Below are 19,126 nucleotides of genomic sequence, written 5' to 3'. Positions count from 1 at the left end.
AGTACTTGTGGCACCTTAGAGACTAGCAAATTTATTTGTTATCTGTAGCTCATGAAAGCTTATGCTCACATAAATTTGTTAGTCTCTAAGGTGCCACAAGTCCTCCTTTTCTTTTTGTTTAAGGTACCTGTCTCTCCCCATTCATTGCACATGTGCTAGGTGCCTAAGTCAGGCTTTGATTTCCCCAGGTGCACAGCTCCTTTTGTGAATTCAGGCCTTAATGTCTAAAGCCTCATGCAAGGTATTGCTGAAGGCATATTTGCTGCCAGCTGTAACAATGCACAGTCTCCACGGACCCCTAGAGAATTTGGAATAGGCATCAACAGCTAAAATATCTGAAGGCTGAAACCATAAATCATCCTTAAATTAACATGCTGTTGAATCCTCCAACAGCCTTAAGAATAATTCCATTAAAGATACTGAATTGATTCAAATGCCCTATTTGTATAAAAATGTCTCAATAGCGTTTATATGAATTAACACTGGCATCCAGTGGACAACTGTTGAAAACAATATGCCTTTGAGGCTATATAGTTACTGTGATTATTGTGGAAAAGCCACTACAGAATATTTAAGTTACAGCCCATTCATGACTGCATTTTGGTTGGCGACTTAGTTTCTGACTCATGTACAGTGGTTTTAATACTAGATTGTATTTATTTGATTTTTTGGGTAATTTTTTGGTGTGTAAGTATATGCTATGGTTACAGGACCTTTAGTTAGGAAATTTATTAAAAATACTGCAAGTTAGCATTTGGTAGGTTACCACAGAATGGTATCCTAAAATACCACAATTAACCCCCATTCCCCCCCCGCCCCGATACTTATATATATATATATATAGGCTATCGATTAATCACAGTTAACTCACGTGACTAACTAAAAACAATTAATCATGATTAAAAAATTCATCGCGACTAATCACAGTTTTAATTGCACTGTTAAACAATAGAATACTGATTGAAATTTATTGAATATTTTGGGATGTTTTTCTACATTTTCAAACATATTGATTTCAATTATAACACAGAATACAAAGTGTACAGTGCTCACTTTATATTTTTATTTTTTATTACAAATATTTGCACTGTAAAAATGATAAACAAAAGAAATACAAGTCCACTCAGTCCTACTTCTTGTTCAGCCAATGGCTAAGACAAACAAATTTGTTTACATTTGCAGGAGATAATGCTGCCTGCTTCTTGTTTAAATGTCACCTGAAAGTGAGAACAGGCATTCGCATGGCAGTGTTGTAGCTGGCGTTGCAAGATATTAACATGCCAGATTTGCTAAAGATTAATATGTCCCTTCATGCTTCAGTCACCATTCCAGAGGACATGCGTCCATGCTGATGACGGGTTCTATCTGATAACAATCCAAAGCAATGTGGACCGACGCATGTTCATTTTCATCATCTGAGTCAGATGACACCAGCAAAAGGTTTATTTTCTTTTTGGTGGTTCGGGTTCTGGAGCTTCTGAATCAGAGTGTTGCTCTTTTAAGATTTCTGAAAACATGCTCCACACGTCATCGCTCTTAGACTTTGGAAGGCACTTCAGATTCTTAAATCTTGGGTCGAGTATTGTAGCTATTTTTAGAAATCTCACATTGATACCCTCTTAGTGTTTTGTCAAATCTGCTGTGAAAGTGTTCTTAAAACGAACAACATGCGCTGGGTCATCATTCGAGACTGCTATAACATGAAATATATGGCAGAATGTGGGTAAAACAGAGCAGGAGACATAAAATTCTCCCCCACGGAGTTTAGTCACGAATTTAATTAACATGTTATTTTTTTAATGAGTGTCGTCAGCATGGAAGCATGTCCTCTGGATTGGTGACCAAAGCATGAAGGGGCATATGAATGTTTAGCATATCTGGCAAGTAAATACCTTGCAATGCCGGCTACAAAAGTGCCATGCAAACACCTGTTCTGACTTTCAGGTGACATTGTAAACAAGAAGCAGGCAGCATTATCTCCTGCAAATGTAAACAAACTTGTTTGTCTGAGTTTAGGCTCTAAAGTTCTACATTGTTTTATTTTTTAATGCAGTTATTTTTTGTACATAATTCTACATTTGTAAATTCAACTTTTCTGATAAAGAGATTGCACTTCAATAGTTGTATTAGCTGAACTGAAAAATACTATTTCTTTGCAGTTTTTTTACAGTGCAAATATTTGTAATAAAAATAAATACAAAGTGAGCACTGTACAACATTCTGTGTTGTAATTAAAAATCAATGCATTTGAAAATGTAGAACACATCCAAAATATTTAAATAAATGGTATTCTATTATTGTTTAACAGTGCAATTAATTGCATGATTAATAGTAATTAATTTTTTTAATTGTGCGATGAATCACGATTAATTTTTTTAATCACTTGACAGCCCTAATATATATATAGCCATGGAAAATATATGGCAGGAAACATTCCAGCACTAACTGTGAGATGACTTGGATAATCTAGCAGGTCCTTCCCATCTCTAGTTTATTTGATTATATGATAAAACAAAGATATTTAAGGATACTAGTTTTCACTGTGCTGCACGTAGGTTATTGGTCATGCAATTCATCCTGCACTAATACAGTTTTAATATTTCTTATTTTTTCACTTCTATAAAAGGAGATAAGATCAGACATACCTGAAGTACAGTTGGGTCCAAATAAATTATCTTCAGCACAAGTTTCACAGGCTGTCCCACCAAATCCTGGCTATAGAACACATAAGGAAAGTCATTCTGCTGTATAATTAAACATTTGAATACAAGCAGAGTGGCCATACATAAGAAAATGTTATAATGCTGAAAGGACTATAGACAGTAATTTGGAAAAAACACTGTCCCACCAAGATGAGCACTGCTCAAGTAAATCCCAGGTAAAATCTCATTTGGCCAATTTTTCTCCCTCACATATTTATACATTAAACTTAATTTCTGTCAGTGACTAGCCAGTATGTTCCTATTCAGAGCTTTGACCACTTCCACAGAAATGCAGAAGGCTTAAAATATAATCAAGAATTGCAACAGAACGTAACTGACTACTCATATCATTCTAATTACTAGCTAATCAATAATAATAATAATTAATAATAAATAACAAATCCCTCAATTCTACTCTGTTTCTCATTCTCCAACTCTCACCCATGTGCTCTAGAAAAGATGTGCTTTGTAGTGTTTCTAGAAGATTAGCCAAAGCAGGATGAGGTGGATCAATTTAACGGGGCTTACATGCACATATCAGGAAGAAGAATTTGACCTTTTATTTTTCCCTTCTGGGTGGAGTTATTTATCACCACCAAATGAACATTATGGAAACCTTAAGGTAAATAGTCATAAGGAATAATTTGAAGTTTTATGTGAGCAGAAACTTAAAAAACCAACACAAAATAAAACCAACCTGCCCCGCCCCTAAACTATCTCGGCAGGCTATTTCTGAAATACTTTCAGTTTATGTATTTTTCTGACATAAATATGCAGTATTTCCTAGTTGTGATACACAATATCATTCCAAAAATTGAAGGGACATACTTGGCAAGTGCATTTTCCATCCCCATTTATACCCTGAAAACAGCGGCCTCTGTTATTGCATGGTGATGCAGCTCCTCCTGGACATGCTACAGAATAAAACATGTGACAAATCAACAACACTGACTGTGACAGTTATACAGACAAAGTCCTTTATATTAGTGATGGCTACTCTCAAGCGGTTTGGGGGAATCAGTTCAAATAGGCATCTCAAAGCATGGATTTTTTTTGAATCACCTAAGTATCTTCAGTGACATCTGGCCTCAGTGAAGTCCCATGGACTTGAATGGAGTCAGGATTGACTATGCTGGACTAGAAATCTTGTGAGAACAATGAGATTTCTAACACTTTTTCCTCTGGTTTGGCCAGATGGAATGTGGAGGGGCAGACCTCCATGAAAATGAAAAGAAAAGAAAAAAAATGTAATCACAGTTTTTTGAATTTGAATGTAAAGTTCTTGTTTTAGTCAAAGGATTGATAGGCAACCTAGAAATTGCTATAGTAGTCATTTTATTACAGCATTTGCAGCATCCAGAGGGTCAGTCATTAAAAATTACACTTAATGATCGTATTTGAAGAGAGAGTCTTTTCCATACAGCATAGTAAAAACATCATATATTGTAGATTGGACAAAGCTCTAGAAAATATCCTATAAGGACCAGTCCTGCATTGGCAGAGTGGTAGACAAGATGACATAATAGCTATTTTTCATCTTTACTCTTTAGGATTCTCTAATTCAACACAATCTCAAATTTATGGACTAATGTATACAAGAATTTTCTGAAAACACAAGATCAGCATGGAATTTGTTTAATATTTTGTATGGAGGATTATATAAAATGTATATTGGCCTAGATTTTCAAAAATAGGACCCTCAGGTTAGGCTCCTGAATTGCTATTCAGACAACTCAAAATGGACCAGATTTTCAAGAACTCTGCAGTTTTGCTAATCAGCTTGTTTCTTTAGATGCTTGAATATGGATATAGAAGATTAACTTTAGGTTAGAAATTCTTGGCCACAGTTAAACTTCTATATCCATATTCATACACCTGGATAAGGCCCTAATCTGGCAAATACATACACCTGTGCTTAATTTTACCATTGTGAGTCGTTTGGGGTTACCCGTGGAAGTAAAGTTAAGCATGTGTGCACGTGGGGCTTAAGGGATCTGATATCACAAGTGCTGATGTGAATGGGAGCTCTTGGCTGCTCAGCGCTTCTGAAAACCTGGGCATTACTCCTACCGGTGTACTGAGAGGTGAAAAGTCCAATGTTTTCTAGAACAGACGGAATGCTTTGACCTTTTGGGGAAAGTAAACATTCACTGAATAAAATCTCAAGGAATCATAGAAGGTATAGATGGAAAAAACTTATTAGCTCTGTTAGAACATCATAGTCCAACATTGGTATATTTGCTTCAATTTGTTACTATAAATAAAAGGGTTACTTAGAAAATAAGTTTCTTGTTCTGTACAGTTTCCGTATTGCTATTTTATTTTTAATTTTTCGCATCCACTGTACTGTGGGTAAAATCCATCTCTCCCTGCATAAAGCCTAAGAAAATGGCCTTGTGCTGGGAATGGAGTTTGCCCTGCCATCTCATGGTCAGGCTGGGCTGTGATGCAATTGGGGCTGATTGAAAATGTTCTGTCAAACCTGTCCTTGGCAGAAAATTGGGTTTTCATTTAAATGACTTTTTTCCCAAATAAGTATCTGCTTTCCATGGAAAATTTTGATTTTTCATTGAAAAACTGAAAGCCTGAAAACTGAAATATTCAGATATGCTGTCACAGTGCTACCTGCTGTCTCCATTCTCTTCTATTGGCCAGGCTCCCCAGTAGAACTACATCACCCATGATACACCGTGTCTACCTCCCTTTGCCATGAGGGATGACCATGGCATATCATAGGAGGATTAGTCTGACCAAGGAGCCCAGCCTATAGAGAATGGGAGCATGAGGCAGCATGACAGCATTTCCAATCGAAATATTTCAATATTCAAATTTTCATCAACAAAAATAAAAATTTTGCATAAAAATTTAGATTTTTAGTTTTTTTGTTTTTGTTGAAATTTTTCACAGAAACCTCCATGATTTTATGACTAGATCTAAATGCAGCCTCTCAACAGCAACTATTCTATAAGTTCCTCTACATCACTGTAGTGCTTGTGGCCCCTTCTCCAATCTGCTGCAAAACATGCCAGCACTGAGCCTCACTAGGGTAATTTGTAGAGGAGACAAGACCCCATTACATGCTGCTCCATTTATAGCACCCCTGCTTCACTACTGGATGTAAATAGTTGAGAGGGCCTTCTGTTGGGTCTGTGTAAAACTGGTCAAAAATTGGCAAGTTTTTTTCCATCAAAAAGGTTTTGCGGGTCCAGAACGGAAATCTGGGGTGGGGGGTGGGGGGGAGGGAGAGGAAAGTGGGCAAAACCCACCCCAGAATAGCGGGCCATTAGGATGGAAGTGACCGAGGTTCAAGTTCCTTTTCTATCTGTTTTGTCTCTTTCTCTGGCCCAATATTTAATTATCTATACAAAGGGGAACAGCTCCAACAAGAGAGATTGAGAAAGGGACCTGGATTCTAATTCCTGCCCCAAATTCTGAGGTGGCTCATTCTTGAAAGTCTCATTTTTGTTCCGATGCAGAACAAAAAACAAATTTTGAAACTTTAAAGTTTTTCCTGAAATGGAATTGTGTTCCAGCCAGCCGTAGTTCTGTGCAGCGGGAGGTGAAATATTTACCCCGTGCAGAGAGCCAGCACAAGATTTATGCACCACTTATGTCTAATTTAATCTTGACTTCAAGCGTTTAAGGGATCTGGAAGCCTTGTACTGTGCCTCTGCACAAGGGTGAATTGCAAGTGATCTGAGCAGTGAGCAAATCAGTGGATGTGCACATGCATACGCATTATTTCTGTGAACACTTTCACTGCATACCAATTTATCCCTTAAAGATGAGTCAGTAATCCAGTGAGAGCTATTGACTTTATATACACTTCTTCGATGAATCAGTCTGTAACAGATAAAATTTTCAGTCCAATGTGCCTTGAATGCATTGAAATCACAATGTTGTATTAAGATCTGAGATGAGATAACTGGGGACAAGGAGAGCAATAAATACATGTTAGCACCAATGTCCTCATGGAGCTTCTAAATGTTTTCAAGACATTAGGTCACAGATAAAAATTATCTGTAGGGCTAACGATGATACAAATCAACTAATCTGTGGGGTGCATGGAGAGTAGTTTGTTGTTTTAACTCATTGCCTGCACTAGTCCCTTTGTTAAATGTGCAAGGCTAGCAAATGAAATAATGAGAAGAACTCAGGATTTATATAGTAAGTACAAAATTCTGGTAAACCAAATATTAAAAATGGCAGACATAATAATTCTTTAGCTGCTGATTTCAATCCATTTACCTTTGACATCACTTCCACTCTTGCCTCTTGTTTTGATACTACCATAGCCAGTCCTTTATCAGCTGTTTAGCACATTATTGTATTGTTCTACAACTTTAGCTAAACAGATAGAGCACTTCTGCTTGATCACTATATTCCGGAAGGCCACGGTCTGGATTCCCCAGTCCCTATACTGGTTTTACACTACAGTATATCCAATGACTTCATTGTAGTCAGGCCGGCATAAAACTGATGTAAATGAAGTAGAGAATCAGGCTCTTTATGTTCAGTGTATCTTTCAAGAAATGGTAAGAAAGCAATGTTTTTCAGTTTAACCCACCAAAAGAGGTGTGTCTGGTCTATCTAATCGTCTAAGCATAAGACTAGAAATGGCTGGGAGCTCAACACCTTTTAGAATTAGGTTATTTATTTTGATACCAAAAATCTAGATGTAGGAGCCTAATTTTAGGCACCCATTTTAAAAAAATCTTTGGATTTTTTTTAAATTGGAACATTCAATTTTTGAAGTTTTCTGATTTTGAAATTGAAAAATTCTGTTCTTAAAAAAAATCCATTGAAAATTCAGAAAACAAAACCAGATCACCTGAAAACATAACAGGATGGGAAATACTTCTGAATCTGTCAGAGTTTCTATGTGTAAGCAGTGTCAGGATGAGCTCCACCCTGACATCTGGTGGTGAGGTGTGGCAAGTTGTGGAAAAAAACTTCAGGGGCCGATCTCATTTGCATAGCACACCCGCCCCGCTTAGACTGAGGCCATAGCTGCCCAAATGGTCACTTTGGCTGCTGTGGGATCCCCAGTGTCTCTGTTATTGGGGCAGGAAAATTAAATTGTTATTACCCTGATTATGGGAACTGTGCTTGGAACTGTACTTGGCCTTTTGTTATGATGGAGGGACTCACCATCAACTAAGTAGCACTCGCTAGGCAAGGGTCATGGGTTCCAAAACTGTGTGAATTGAGAGAGGCTGGGGACAAGTATTAATACTTGGTGGCATGGGCTCATTGGTGAGGGCCTTACATGCTAATTGCACTTCCTCCTCCCTCCACTGTGGAATATCAGGGCTAATTTTGATTTCACTAGAAGTCTAGTTACAGGCTGCTGAGCTCACTTTGGGCTAATAGTGCACCAGCACTGAGGCTCCCCTACTACAAGCTGAATTCACCAAAGAGCTGAACTGACTAAGAGCTGAAATCACTGAGCATTGTGTTAAGTAGTGGGGGAGCCTGAAGATATATCGTGGAGCACTTCGTGGGGCGGCTGGCGGGGCGGAGCGGAGCAAAGGCCCATGGAGCTGTAGGGCGGTCAGCTTCAGATCATGTAAGGTGCCTCTTACCCCCGTCCCATCTCCACCCAGGGTGGGGGGTAAAGCTCCGCAGATAAACTTTCGAACTCTGGGGCTGCCCTGAACAGGGACAGAGACTTTTGGGTCGTTGGACTTTTGGGACTTTGAGTGATTTGGGGTTGCTGGTCTCAAGAACCAAAGGGAAAGGGGCATGCCCCAATTTGCTTGGGGTGGGTTTTTTTTTGCTCATGGGTTGTGTTATGAATCCTGTTGGTGGTGTTTCCCCAACATGATGCCACATTGTTTCTCTCTGTTATTAAAAGGCTTTTTGCTACACTCAGACTATGTGCTTGCGAAAGGGGAAGTATTGCCTCTTGGAGGCGCCCAGCGGGGGTGGTATATATTTGTCCCAGGTCACTGGGTGGGGGCTCGAGCCGGTTTGCATTGTGTTATTGGAATGAATCCCCTAGATACTGAACCCGGCCCTTGTTGCTGCCAACTCTGACGGGCAGAAGGGTTACATATGAATTTTTTCCCCCCAAGTTTTTGGCCAGCAATACTGCTTTATAGTCAGAGTTTTTCTTTATAGAAAAACATTTAAATACATAAATTTTCTTGCCTCATACAGTTTAATTAATTAAAACAATTATCTTTACTTTGTTTTCCATTTTCCTTTTGTATTACACAAGCAAGAGCAGACTAGACTTAATGTTGCCAGCCCTTTAGGAAACATCGTATGTCCTTCCACTTGAATTTGATTATTAGCTACATATTATACATTTTCCTAATCTGTTTTGATTTTTCACTTAAATTTGTACAGCAAATAAAATTCTTAAGAATCCATATGACAGTAGTAATAAATAGTTCATGTAACTAAAACTTAGAGAAAAAGCTAAATGCTGGGCATCTGTATTGGGTCCTATATATGATCTCTACTTTCTGGAGCATGTTACCCTAACTTTTATTCCATGTCCTTTGCTTTTATGCCTCTGATGACTGTGTTAACTGGCTATGTGACAAATCTTAGTTTTCAGTGTTTTCTAAATACTGAGCAGATTAGGGGGCCTTGATATCTGCTGGATACTGATTAAAAATCTGAATGGCTGCAGGAGGGAGCAGGTGAGTGGTGCTAGTCAGAGAGAGGGAGCAAGTCAGAGGGAGGGAGGTTCAAAAGAAAGATGGTCTAGAGGTTAGGCTCTGGACTAGGACCTGGGAGACCTCAGGCTGAGTGCCTCACTCTGCTACTGACTGGCTGTGTGACCTTGGCCATGTCACTTAAGGCCCGATTTTCAAAGGTATTCAGGTGCTTAAAGATGCAGATGGGTGCCTAGTGGGATTTTCAAAAGTACCTAATCCAGTTAGGCACCCAGTTCCCACTATAGTCAAGTCAAAGTCAAATCTGTGTCTTTAAGCACCTAAATACCTTTGTAAATCTGGCCTTTGATCTCTTTGTGCCTCAGCTGCACAACTAAGAAATTAGGATGATAATATTTCTGTGCTATGCAGGAGGCCAGATTAGATACTCATAATAGTCCCCAGAAGGCTTAAAAATCTATGAAGCTCTGAAATGATATTGATTTTAACTGAGGTTTACTGAAGCATGTTTGGAATGCTCAATAAAAAGGGTCTCATGTCAGTTGTACTTTAATGTACACTCAAATGCAGCAGGTATTCTAGCTGTGATCTTAAAACACTAGGCCAATATTTACAAACATGGACTGCTGCACGTTAAGATTCTAGGTTCCATATTTAGGTAAATGGCTTCACTGAAAGCTTCTGGGTGCTCAGCAACTTTGAAAATCAGACATGGACAGGGGCTTGCTCATTTTTGAAAATATTAGTTCTGGTCTTGTCAGGCTTTTAAGAATGCATAAATTCTTCTGAAAAAGGAATTTATTCCAGCCTATCTGCTGAACCCCATCACCTCCCAACAATTTGGGTAGAGCCTCCTTGCTGTCACTAGCCTGATATTTTGTGATGGTTTGTGTTTGGATTCAATATACTGTAGTCCATTTAAAAGGGAACTGGAGCGTGGCTCTCTTGCGTGGAAGGTTTGCAGTACTGGAATCCTGCAGCGTATGAGGGAAGGACAGAAGAACACCAGTTGCTCCAATGTGGTCTATCATTTAAGGAAATAGAAGTGCTATTTAAGAGCTTATTTTGTCATCACCATGAAATACAAAAGATGAAGTATGCTCCTAGTCAGGGATTTTTCTTCTAGTTTTAGGAAGGAACTGCTTTCCTCTAAACTCTAAGACATACTGTATGTTCTTAAACAGATTAAGATAAGGAAAGAAAATAGCACTTTTCTTTAAGTGACAGCAGAAACAATGCCTAGACCTTGATTCTTATACAGAGTTCCTTTTTTCCTGGCCAGGATGTTTATTAGAAGGAAAAGGGGGCCTCTCTACTTACTACAGAATCCCTTTAGCATGAATTCTGACACTGTTCTATTTTGAGCGAACTCTTCCATACTCTAAAACACACGCAGTCCATAACTTGGTGTCCCAGAATACATTGCAGTGTATAAACTAATCAAATATTATTGTCACTGTTGTACCATTGGGCTGAATTCTATGCTTTATTAAAAAAAAGACAATAACTAAAAAGTTGGCTTGTCACTCTGTGTTGTAAGGAGAGATCTAGCTGTGAGTAGGGTTTCTAGAACTGTGGTTCCAGTAAATATGGTCAGTGTTTAAACCATATCTTTGCCTATATAGAAGATGATAATCTGTTAACATTCTTTTTGTCTATTTAGCCAATGTATAACTGCATGGGTGCTGGATCAGGCCCTAAATCACCCTGACTTAAATAGGAAAGGAACTTATGTAGCCTCAGAAAGATGTCACTAATGTATTTTGGTGAACAGTGAGGAATGGGAGTATTCCAAAACTGTAGGCTATTAAATGAGAAGGCCCTATGTCACACTTTCTCAGACTCCTGATATAGGATGTCAGCAGATCCAATACTGTAATAGGCATTAGGTGAGTAGACTATCTATCGGGTATATTGGCCCTACATTATTTAAAGCTTACATACTTGATGTAAGACTCTGAAGTACGCTCACCAAACAAGGTGCTCTACTGAGCTGACTGCTCCTGACGTATTTCGAGACTAAATCAGATTTACCATGGAAATAGTTTGAGAGGAAAAGACAAATCATTGTCACACATCCATTGATATTATGTCAATAAAGTGAGTTTACCCATACAATCTGGGCCCCAATATCCCTGGCAGCACTCAGGTTGTTGAAATTCCTTCATACATATATGCCGACATCCAGGAAGAGACAAAGTGTAAGTCCTGATTTCAAGGTAATACCTGAAGACAAGAAGTTGCAGATATTTTAGAGTATTTAATACCTCCTGTGGGGACAAATGAAGTTTGTAACCTCTTCATTCTTTAAAGCCTGATAACAGAACTTAAAAATTACAGCCTCACAATTCTGGTTTTTTTATTTTTCATGTAAAAGATGGGATTTCCCCTCCATAGTTTATTGAAGTCCAAAAGCATCCTTGCAGCCATTTCTCTTGTACAATATGCCTGTCCTTCTTACTATCTGTAGTTTGGATACTCCACAGTTGTCTAGTATATATATAAAGGACTGTGGCAAGATTATTTAGGAGGGATATCCCTGAAAAGTTTTGAAAACTACATTTGAGTTTTTGACTCGTAGGATTTGGGAGACTAAAACTGAATGCAGCATTTAACAATGGAAACTTCATATCCAAGCTGGAACACATAATAAATGCTACAGAATACAACTGAGAACGATTTTACTATACTACTCATAGAGATAAACTGGGAGGTCATGTATACCAATACTTACATCTTCCCCAAGATCTCATCCAGGAGTAACTCTGAACATAAACTATCCTGCGTAAAATCCAAGATCCAGAGTCATTGGCAAAACTACCATTGACTTTGATGGGACTAGGATTTCACCTTCTGTCTTGTTCTATCCATTGACACTCCCTGTTGAAAGATCTTTTGGCAGACCTAAGTGAGAACTCAAAGGAACATTAACTCTATCTGTAGATTGTAAGCTCTTCAGGGCTCTTCTCACACTACGTATTTGGACAGTGCCTAGCACAAGGGGGCCTTAATTTTGGTTGGGGCCTCTAAGCCCCATTACTACTGTAATACAAATAATAATATTGCACCTATGGGTTCAACGCTTTCATAGTGCTTCTGCGATAGCTGCTCAAATGGGAGGAAGTAGATGAGGCATGAAAGTAACCAAAAACTTTCCACCTCTTTTGATGTAAAAGAGACCAAATGCATACTAAAGAAAAGCACTAACCCAAGACACAAAGCCATGCATAGGCACCGACTCCATGGGGCCCTGGGGCTGGAGCACCCATGGAAAAAAAAAGTGGATGCTTAGCACCCACCAGCCACAGCTGATTGGTGGCTGCTGCCAAACAGCTGTTTGGCGGCTCAGGAAGGGGGTTGGGAGAGGACAGAGAGCAGCTAGTGGCGGGCAGGCGGCGGTCTCGGGGGTGGAGCAGGGGTGGGAAGAGGCAGAGCTAGGGCAGGGCCTTGGGGCAGAGAAGGGGTGGAGCACACCCCAGGGAAAACTAGAAGTCGACACCTATAAAGCAGTGTGTATTCTGCAATCCTTGCTTCCACCTTAAGCAGCCTTTCTGTAAACGTCACGAGTGCTACACCTTGAATGTGGGGTTAGGACAATGAAGAACATATTTTACAGATTAACAAGGCATAGGTCATTTCTAATGCTGATTAAAAATTTCTGGTTCAGGGTGAACAATATTTATAGTGAATAATTGTGACAGAAGAAATACCTGCAATCTCGTATTCCAGATCCATTGGTAATTTTACTATAACCAGCAGGGCACCGGATTTCAAGGTTTAGAGAACAAGATCGGCATTCAGTTTTGGTTGTAATGAGCATCTTCTGATAACATTTATTCTTCACCTGTAAAAAGAAATAGATTTAAAGCCTTAGGGTGGCATTTTCAAAAACACTCACAGTTAGCCTAACTGCTCCCACTGGAGTCAATGAGAAATCCTGCTTTAATTCTTATAGTCTTATTATGGGTACATTTTCATAACCACCCAGCCCCATCATTCTCCTGTAGCTACGGTGCACTTTTTCAGTTTTGCTATCTTGCTCCCAAGCCTAAAACAGGTTGTGTGCCAGTCAGTTTGATATAATGGCAGGCTTCTCTACAGAGGAGCCCTACAAACTATAGAGTATGACTCCTTATATTCCCCACCACCATGTCTCATATCCCTGCTGGGATCATGATAAATCTTTGGCCAATAGTACTGAATACGATATCAATAAATGCTTGGTTTGGCAAGTTTGAAATGGAAACCAAAGACAGCTCAGTGAAAGTGCCTCAGTGCATGGGGTGTTAAATTATAAAGCTCAATTAGATTTCCAAACCAGGGAGAAGGTCCATTATTTTCTAAGTGTGGAGAAATTTTGTGATATTAGTTTACCCACTAACCAGCTCTTACAACCCCCCAAATGTCTTGTGCAATGTAGTACAATGTCAGTCAACTGGATGGAAGAGATCTGTGCAGTCTCTGCATAATAAAATATTTACCTTCTCCCAACCCCCTCCCCAAGATGGACTAAGAAGGCAATATCTAGACCTGGGTTAGGCAAAATTTGAGTTCAAGGATGAATCAGGATGATATTTTGGGTTTGGATTAGATGGACATGAAATCGTGAGAGATGTGGACAAAATGTTTGTCCATATCTGAAATGAAAGGTAGACACCTTCTAGGTTTGGATCTGATGTGAAACTGAAACCATGCGAGTGAGTTTGGATCTGAACTCTCTGAAGATGAAAATTTGAAAAGGTTCAGATTCAAGGTTCTAGTTTGACCTACCTCTTAAAACGCTCCTAACAAAACCTTAAAACCATTTGGTATGTCCAGACAATTAAAGCTGAAGATGCTTGTAGCTCTAAGCAACCCCCCCCTCCAAATTTATAACATTTTAGTTGAGGGCATGATTTCTGCACTAAGATTTTCTCCTGTGATTTCTTTATATAATGCAAACTGTTTAGCATAGTGGTTTATCTATTTTTCTAAGGGTAAAGCCGCTTATTAAGAATAATAATCCCCCCCAAATATTTCATTTTTTAAAAGCAGAAAAATAGTAATATTTATCATGATTAATATTAATATTAAATATTAGGGAGATATTTCATTAAGACACTTCATAAGCATTTACCCTCTTAACCCTTGCAACACTTGTACAAAAGAGAGAGGTAAGTATTCATATTTTACATATGGAGATGTGGAAACGGAGAGTGACTTGCTCAAGGCTACACAGTGGGTCAACTATACAGGCATGATCAGAACTCAGGAATCTGTGTCTTCTTGCCCCCTCCTGTAGCCACTACAACACACCTTTCAAAGCCTCTGATGGTCTTCTTTCAAACACACAGCCTTTCAAACCATGCTCTTCAGTTGTAACTCTGATTAGACAACTCCCTCAATTACCTAAGGACTTAACCTTCTTATGAAATCAAGTAAGTCGGCTTTGAACAGTACAACAAAATGCTCAATTCATCAATCTGTACTCCCAGGTGATACAAATACATGAGTAAATGCTGAAGGATCTAGCCAGTTCACCTTAAGCTAGACCAGAGGTGGGCAAACTACGGCCCGCAGGACCATCCTGCCCGGCCCCTGAGCTCCCGGCCTGGGAGGCAGGACTGGCTCTAGGCGCCAGCAAAGCAAGCACGTGCTTGGGGCGGCAGAATTCCAGGGGTGGCATTCCGGCCGCCCTTTTTTTTTTGTTGTGTTTTTTTCCTTGGGCAGTTGTGCTCTCGGAACTTGGGGTGGCAAATTTTTTGCTTGGGGCAGCAAAAAACCTAGAGCTGGCCCTGCGGGGAGGCTAGCCCCTGGCCCCTCCTCCGCTGTCCCCCCGCCCCTGCAGTGATGCCACTGCGCGGGCAGCGCGGGAGGGGGGCTGCACTGCGGGGGCAGGGGAGAGCAGGGAGGGAGGCTCACCTGGAGCCACAGGGGAGCAGGCGGGCGGTGCAGGTGGCGGAAGCGCGGCGAATGCGGGCGGAGGACTCAGGAGGAGCACCGGGCGGCCGTGCAGCCGGCCAGAGAGAAGCGGCGCTTTGAAGGGGAAACTGCTGCTTCTCTCTGGCTGCGTGGCTGCCCCTGCTCCTCCTGAGTCCTCCACCCATGTTCGCAGGGCTGCATTCTGAAAGGAGCTTTAGAGGGGGGGTTGGATAGGGGGTGGGGTTCCGGGGGGCCTGTCACGGGGCGGGGGTGTGGATAGGGGTCAGGGCAGTCAGGGAGCCGGGGGGGGGGGGTTGGATAAGGGGTGGGGTCCTGGGGGGCCTGTCGGGGGCAGGGGTGTGGATGGGGGTCAGGGCAGGCAGGGGACAGGGACCGGGGAGGTTGGATGGGAGTGGGGTCCCAGGGGGGACGGTTAGGGGCAGGGGGTCCCAAGAGGAAGCAGTCAGGGGACAAGGAGTGGGGGGTTGGATGGGTCGGGGGTTCTGAGGGGGGTGGGAAGTGGGAGGGGGCAGGTGCCAGGCTGTTTTGGGAGCCACAACCTTCCCTACCCAGCCCTCCATACAGTTTTGGAACCCTAATGTGGCCCTAAGGCCAAAAAGTTTGCACACCCCTGAGCTAGATGTAGCTGCTGACCTGTTTATTTCAACATTTGTCTTTTTAATTTAATGTGCTGTTAGGTGCTGATCTGCAAAGTTGCTCAGGAAAAGTCACTCAGAGTTTAACATCTCAAGGATATCAGGATCTGGACTTTTAATATGCAAGCAAACTACTTTCAACAGGAGTGTTAGTGCAAAAACAACTTAAGACATTGGGTTGGCTTATTTCACTGAAATGTCAAAAGAACATTTGTCACCCCCAATTTCATTTTTGATGAAAATTTTCAAAGATTTTGAAATGAGAAAATTCAAATAAAATTGTTTTATTTTTCAAAATTTTGGAATTTTTTGTTTTGCAATATTTGGAAAATTCCCATTTTCTCTCCATTCCCTTCTTGCCCCCTCCTCCCATTTGAAAAAGGGGAAGAAACGTAAAAAGAAAAAGTTAGAGACATTGAGGGGAAAACCCCACTTTTTCACACCTCAGAGCAATTTTTTTACATGTTTCTAGCTGAAAAAGTAAAAAAGAAGGGACAGTGGGAGTTGTCCCTTTTTCTGACACTCTCTTCCCCCACATCTCTTTCATTCCTCTAATAGGTTATTCAAACCCTTTCCCCCAGTTGTACTAGTGAGGACACAGAAATCCAAAACCATATGCTGTAAGGTAGTTCAAGTGAACACAACATTTTTGACCAGTTCTCATTTCTATGGTTAGATCTATAATACAATAACACTTCTCATTCCCTAAATGTATGTTACAAAACACATTTTTGTGAAATTCCATAAATCCAGGAAATTTGCACCCTGGTTGTGTCACATCAGCATATACATTAATTCCAGAAATGTCTACAAATCTCATGTTAAGTTTGCAACTTTCTGCGCATGTTAAACATTATCAAGTTCTCCAGGACTGTTTTTCACCTGGCCAAAATAGCTTTTTGTGGAGAATAAAGAGTGCTGTTTGCTATGGTAAAAAAACTGTTTTCATCTTCTGATATAGTAGAAAATGTAATAACTTTCATTTGTTGCTTCTGGAGAATCATAATCAAACATCATCTATTGTCAGTTTCACCAATGTGGAGATTTATTTATTTATTTGCACAGGTCTATTTATGGCATAGTTTATGGACCAGATTGTTAGCATGTATAATTAGCTCCATTGATTTCAATGGGGATATGCTAATTTACAACAGCTGGGGATATCTATTTATCCAGGAGACAGCATCACATAAGCACTGATGGATAGTGCAGTGGGTTCCCCCACCACCCATAAGACTCAGTATATGTGAAAAAAATTACAGAACCCTTCTGTACTATACCACAAACACAATACATCGTTATCTAAAAAATGTATCCAAAAGAAAATATCCGACTTTTCTTACCTGATCTGTGGGTTTTGGTGGTGAAGAGAGGTTATTTGCAACCAAAGAAGACACAAGGAATAAAACAACCATATGTTTTGCCATTATGAAAAACTGTTGGCTTTTTTTTCCTCAGAACTCTTCAGTCATGAGTAACAATGCTATGGCTGAAAATGATCAGAGTTTTGGTAGCCTTACCACTTTACTACATTCCAGTGAAAAGACTGAAGTGACTTCCCTCCTTTTCCTGAAGAAAGCAATGAGCTAAACCACAAAGCACGTGAAACCTGCCCTTAGATAGGAAAAATACCAAAATACATGGCTTTTGCTGAACGTTTTCATTGCAAAGCTGAATAAACCCTTCCTAACGGAATGACAGGATATCCTGACAGGACTCAGCTCTGCAGATCCCTCTCTCTGTAGCTGTTGACAACACAATTTCAAGGACACTGAATTGTGGTGAGAGAAGATTTTTTTTTTCTTTTAGGTGGACATGAACTGAGGTTGGGAATAGCTGTTGATCTTGTTGTCATCCATCACTTGAATGGGGTCAGGCAGAATGCAAACTTTATAGAGCTGGGCTTATCAGTTCCTGAAACAGAAGGGTGTATCCACCAACGGTAGCTCTTTAAGCAAAGTTAGAGACATTATCTGAGGTGGCCAAATCAGCATCTTCTAGCTTTGGTTAGCTGGATAAAAGAAGGGACTTTCCCCCCTCCTTTGTTTTTAACTTCTTTGAAGCTTCATTACCTCGTTATGACTAATCTTTTAGAACTGGTACAAAGAAAATTAATTCAGTCAATTTAGCTGTGTATAATAGGAAAGAATTATATGAAGGACATTTTGAAGAATTAAGAGAAGAAATTGTCTTTCTCGCTGTTTTCAAAGTTTTTCAGCTCCTTTTAATTTTTTCAATGTTATGGGTCCCAGTCATTCTCAATCACAGAGGCAATGACCTATGTCTTCAAGAGTAGCTCGTGATTTTGGGTGCCTCAACTTTTGATTGCTTGACTTTATAAACTCATTATGCTTCTAAAGTTTTCAGAAAGTCCAAGGCACTCCTCCATATCATGGAAGACAAAGCTTTGGTTTAATGCTAGTTAGTACTTTTACTGAAGTAAGCAACCAGATAGCAGCAGAGTTGAGCTGGCTTCTTTTATTTAACTTGCAAAAATGCAGGTCATAACTATATTGTTTTTTCCTTCTTATCTCCCCTGTTTTTCTTCCACAAAAAACCCACTAGGGGCCACTCATTTTAAATTTGATACAGAATTGGCCCTAAACCAAACCCTGAATCTAGGTCTGAACTTCCTCCCAGACAGGCAGCTCACTTCTATTCAACCCAACCTGAGGGCTGTGAATAAAGGGGGTGGTCAAGTAAGCTGTACACAATTCCCATTTTGTCCTGGGTGCTAATTACTTTGTTATTGCCTGCTAATAATCAGGCAACAGACATTGTGCCTGCTGCCTTCCCATGCTGTTCATATCTGCCTTACCTCATGTATTTGGTTTGAGATTTAACACTTTTAAGGAGAGGGAATTTGTCAGGCCCACAAGACTGTCTCTGAAATCTCTGGACTTCTGGCTGTCCAGTTGCAGCCACCATAGCCATTAAAATATTTCATTTGGTGCAGGGAGAATAGATAGTTGGGTCCTTCCCAGGCAGGCAGAAAGCATGACAATTTGCAAGTTCTCAAGTCTTTGTCTTTCAGGTTCGCTGAAATATTATTTTGCAAATAAAAAAGACCAAACCAAACCAAAACAAAAAAACTTGATGCCATGTTTTTCAAAAATGGCAGAGACAAACCTGGATGTAAAGGGCATCAAAGTCACAGGCCTTTCCATTTCTCATTACAAACAGCTATGGTTCTGGGCCTGGTTTTTGAGGAGCTAAAGATCCACTGTTGTTTTGCCTC

General features: G+C 40.1%; 1 protein-coding gene across 6 annotated transcripts in view; it reads right to left on the bottom strand.

Annotated features, from left to right (window-relative positions):
• Nucleotides 1-18,067, bottom strand: part of STAB2 (stabilin 2) — a 139,942-nt gene extending 121,875 nt beyond the window's left edge. For 2 of the 6 annotated variants that reach the window (XM_043541910.1, XM_037879700.2), the window contains exons 1-5: nt 17,232-18,067; nt 13,042-13,175; nt 11,442-11,557; nt 3,531-3,616; nt 2,646-2,715 (exon numbers count right to left, since the gene is read on the bottom strand). In XM_043541910.1, coding sequence (XP_043397845.1) covers nt 2,646-2,715; nt 3,531-3,616; nt 11,442-11,557; nt 13,042-13,175; nt 17,232-17,315 — 490 coding nt within the window. In that variant the 5' untranslated portion in view covers nt 17,316-18,067. Of the gene's footprint in view, nt 1-2,645; nt 2,716-3,530; nt 3,617-11,441; nt 11,558-13,041; nt 13,176-17,231 lie in introns of those variants that run through there. The other 4 variants (XM_037879695.2, XM_037879706.2, XM_043541912.1 and 1 more) reach the window with 3 other exon arrangements.
• Between the last annotated feature and the right edge of the window lie 1,059 nt (nt 18,068-19,126).

This window comes from Chelonia mydas, chromosome 1 (assembly GCF_015237465.2).
Source record: "Chelonia mydas isolate rCheMyd1 chromosome 1, rCheMyd1.pri.v2, whole genome shotgun sequence".
Lineage (NCBI taxonomy): Eukaryota > Metazoa > Chordata > Testudines > Cheloniidae > Chelonia > Chelonia mydas.
Note: the sequence above shows the minus strand (reverse complement) of the source record. Positions and strands in the feature narration are given on the sequence as shown.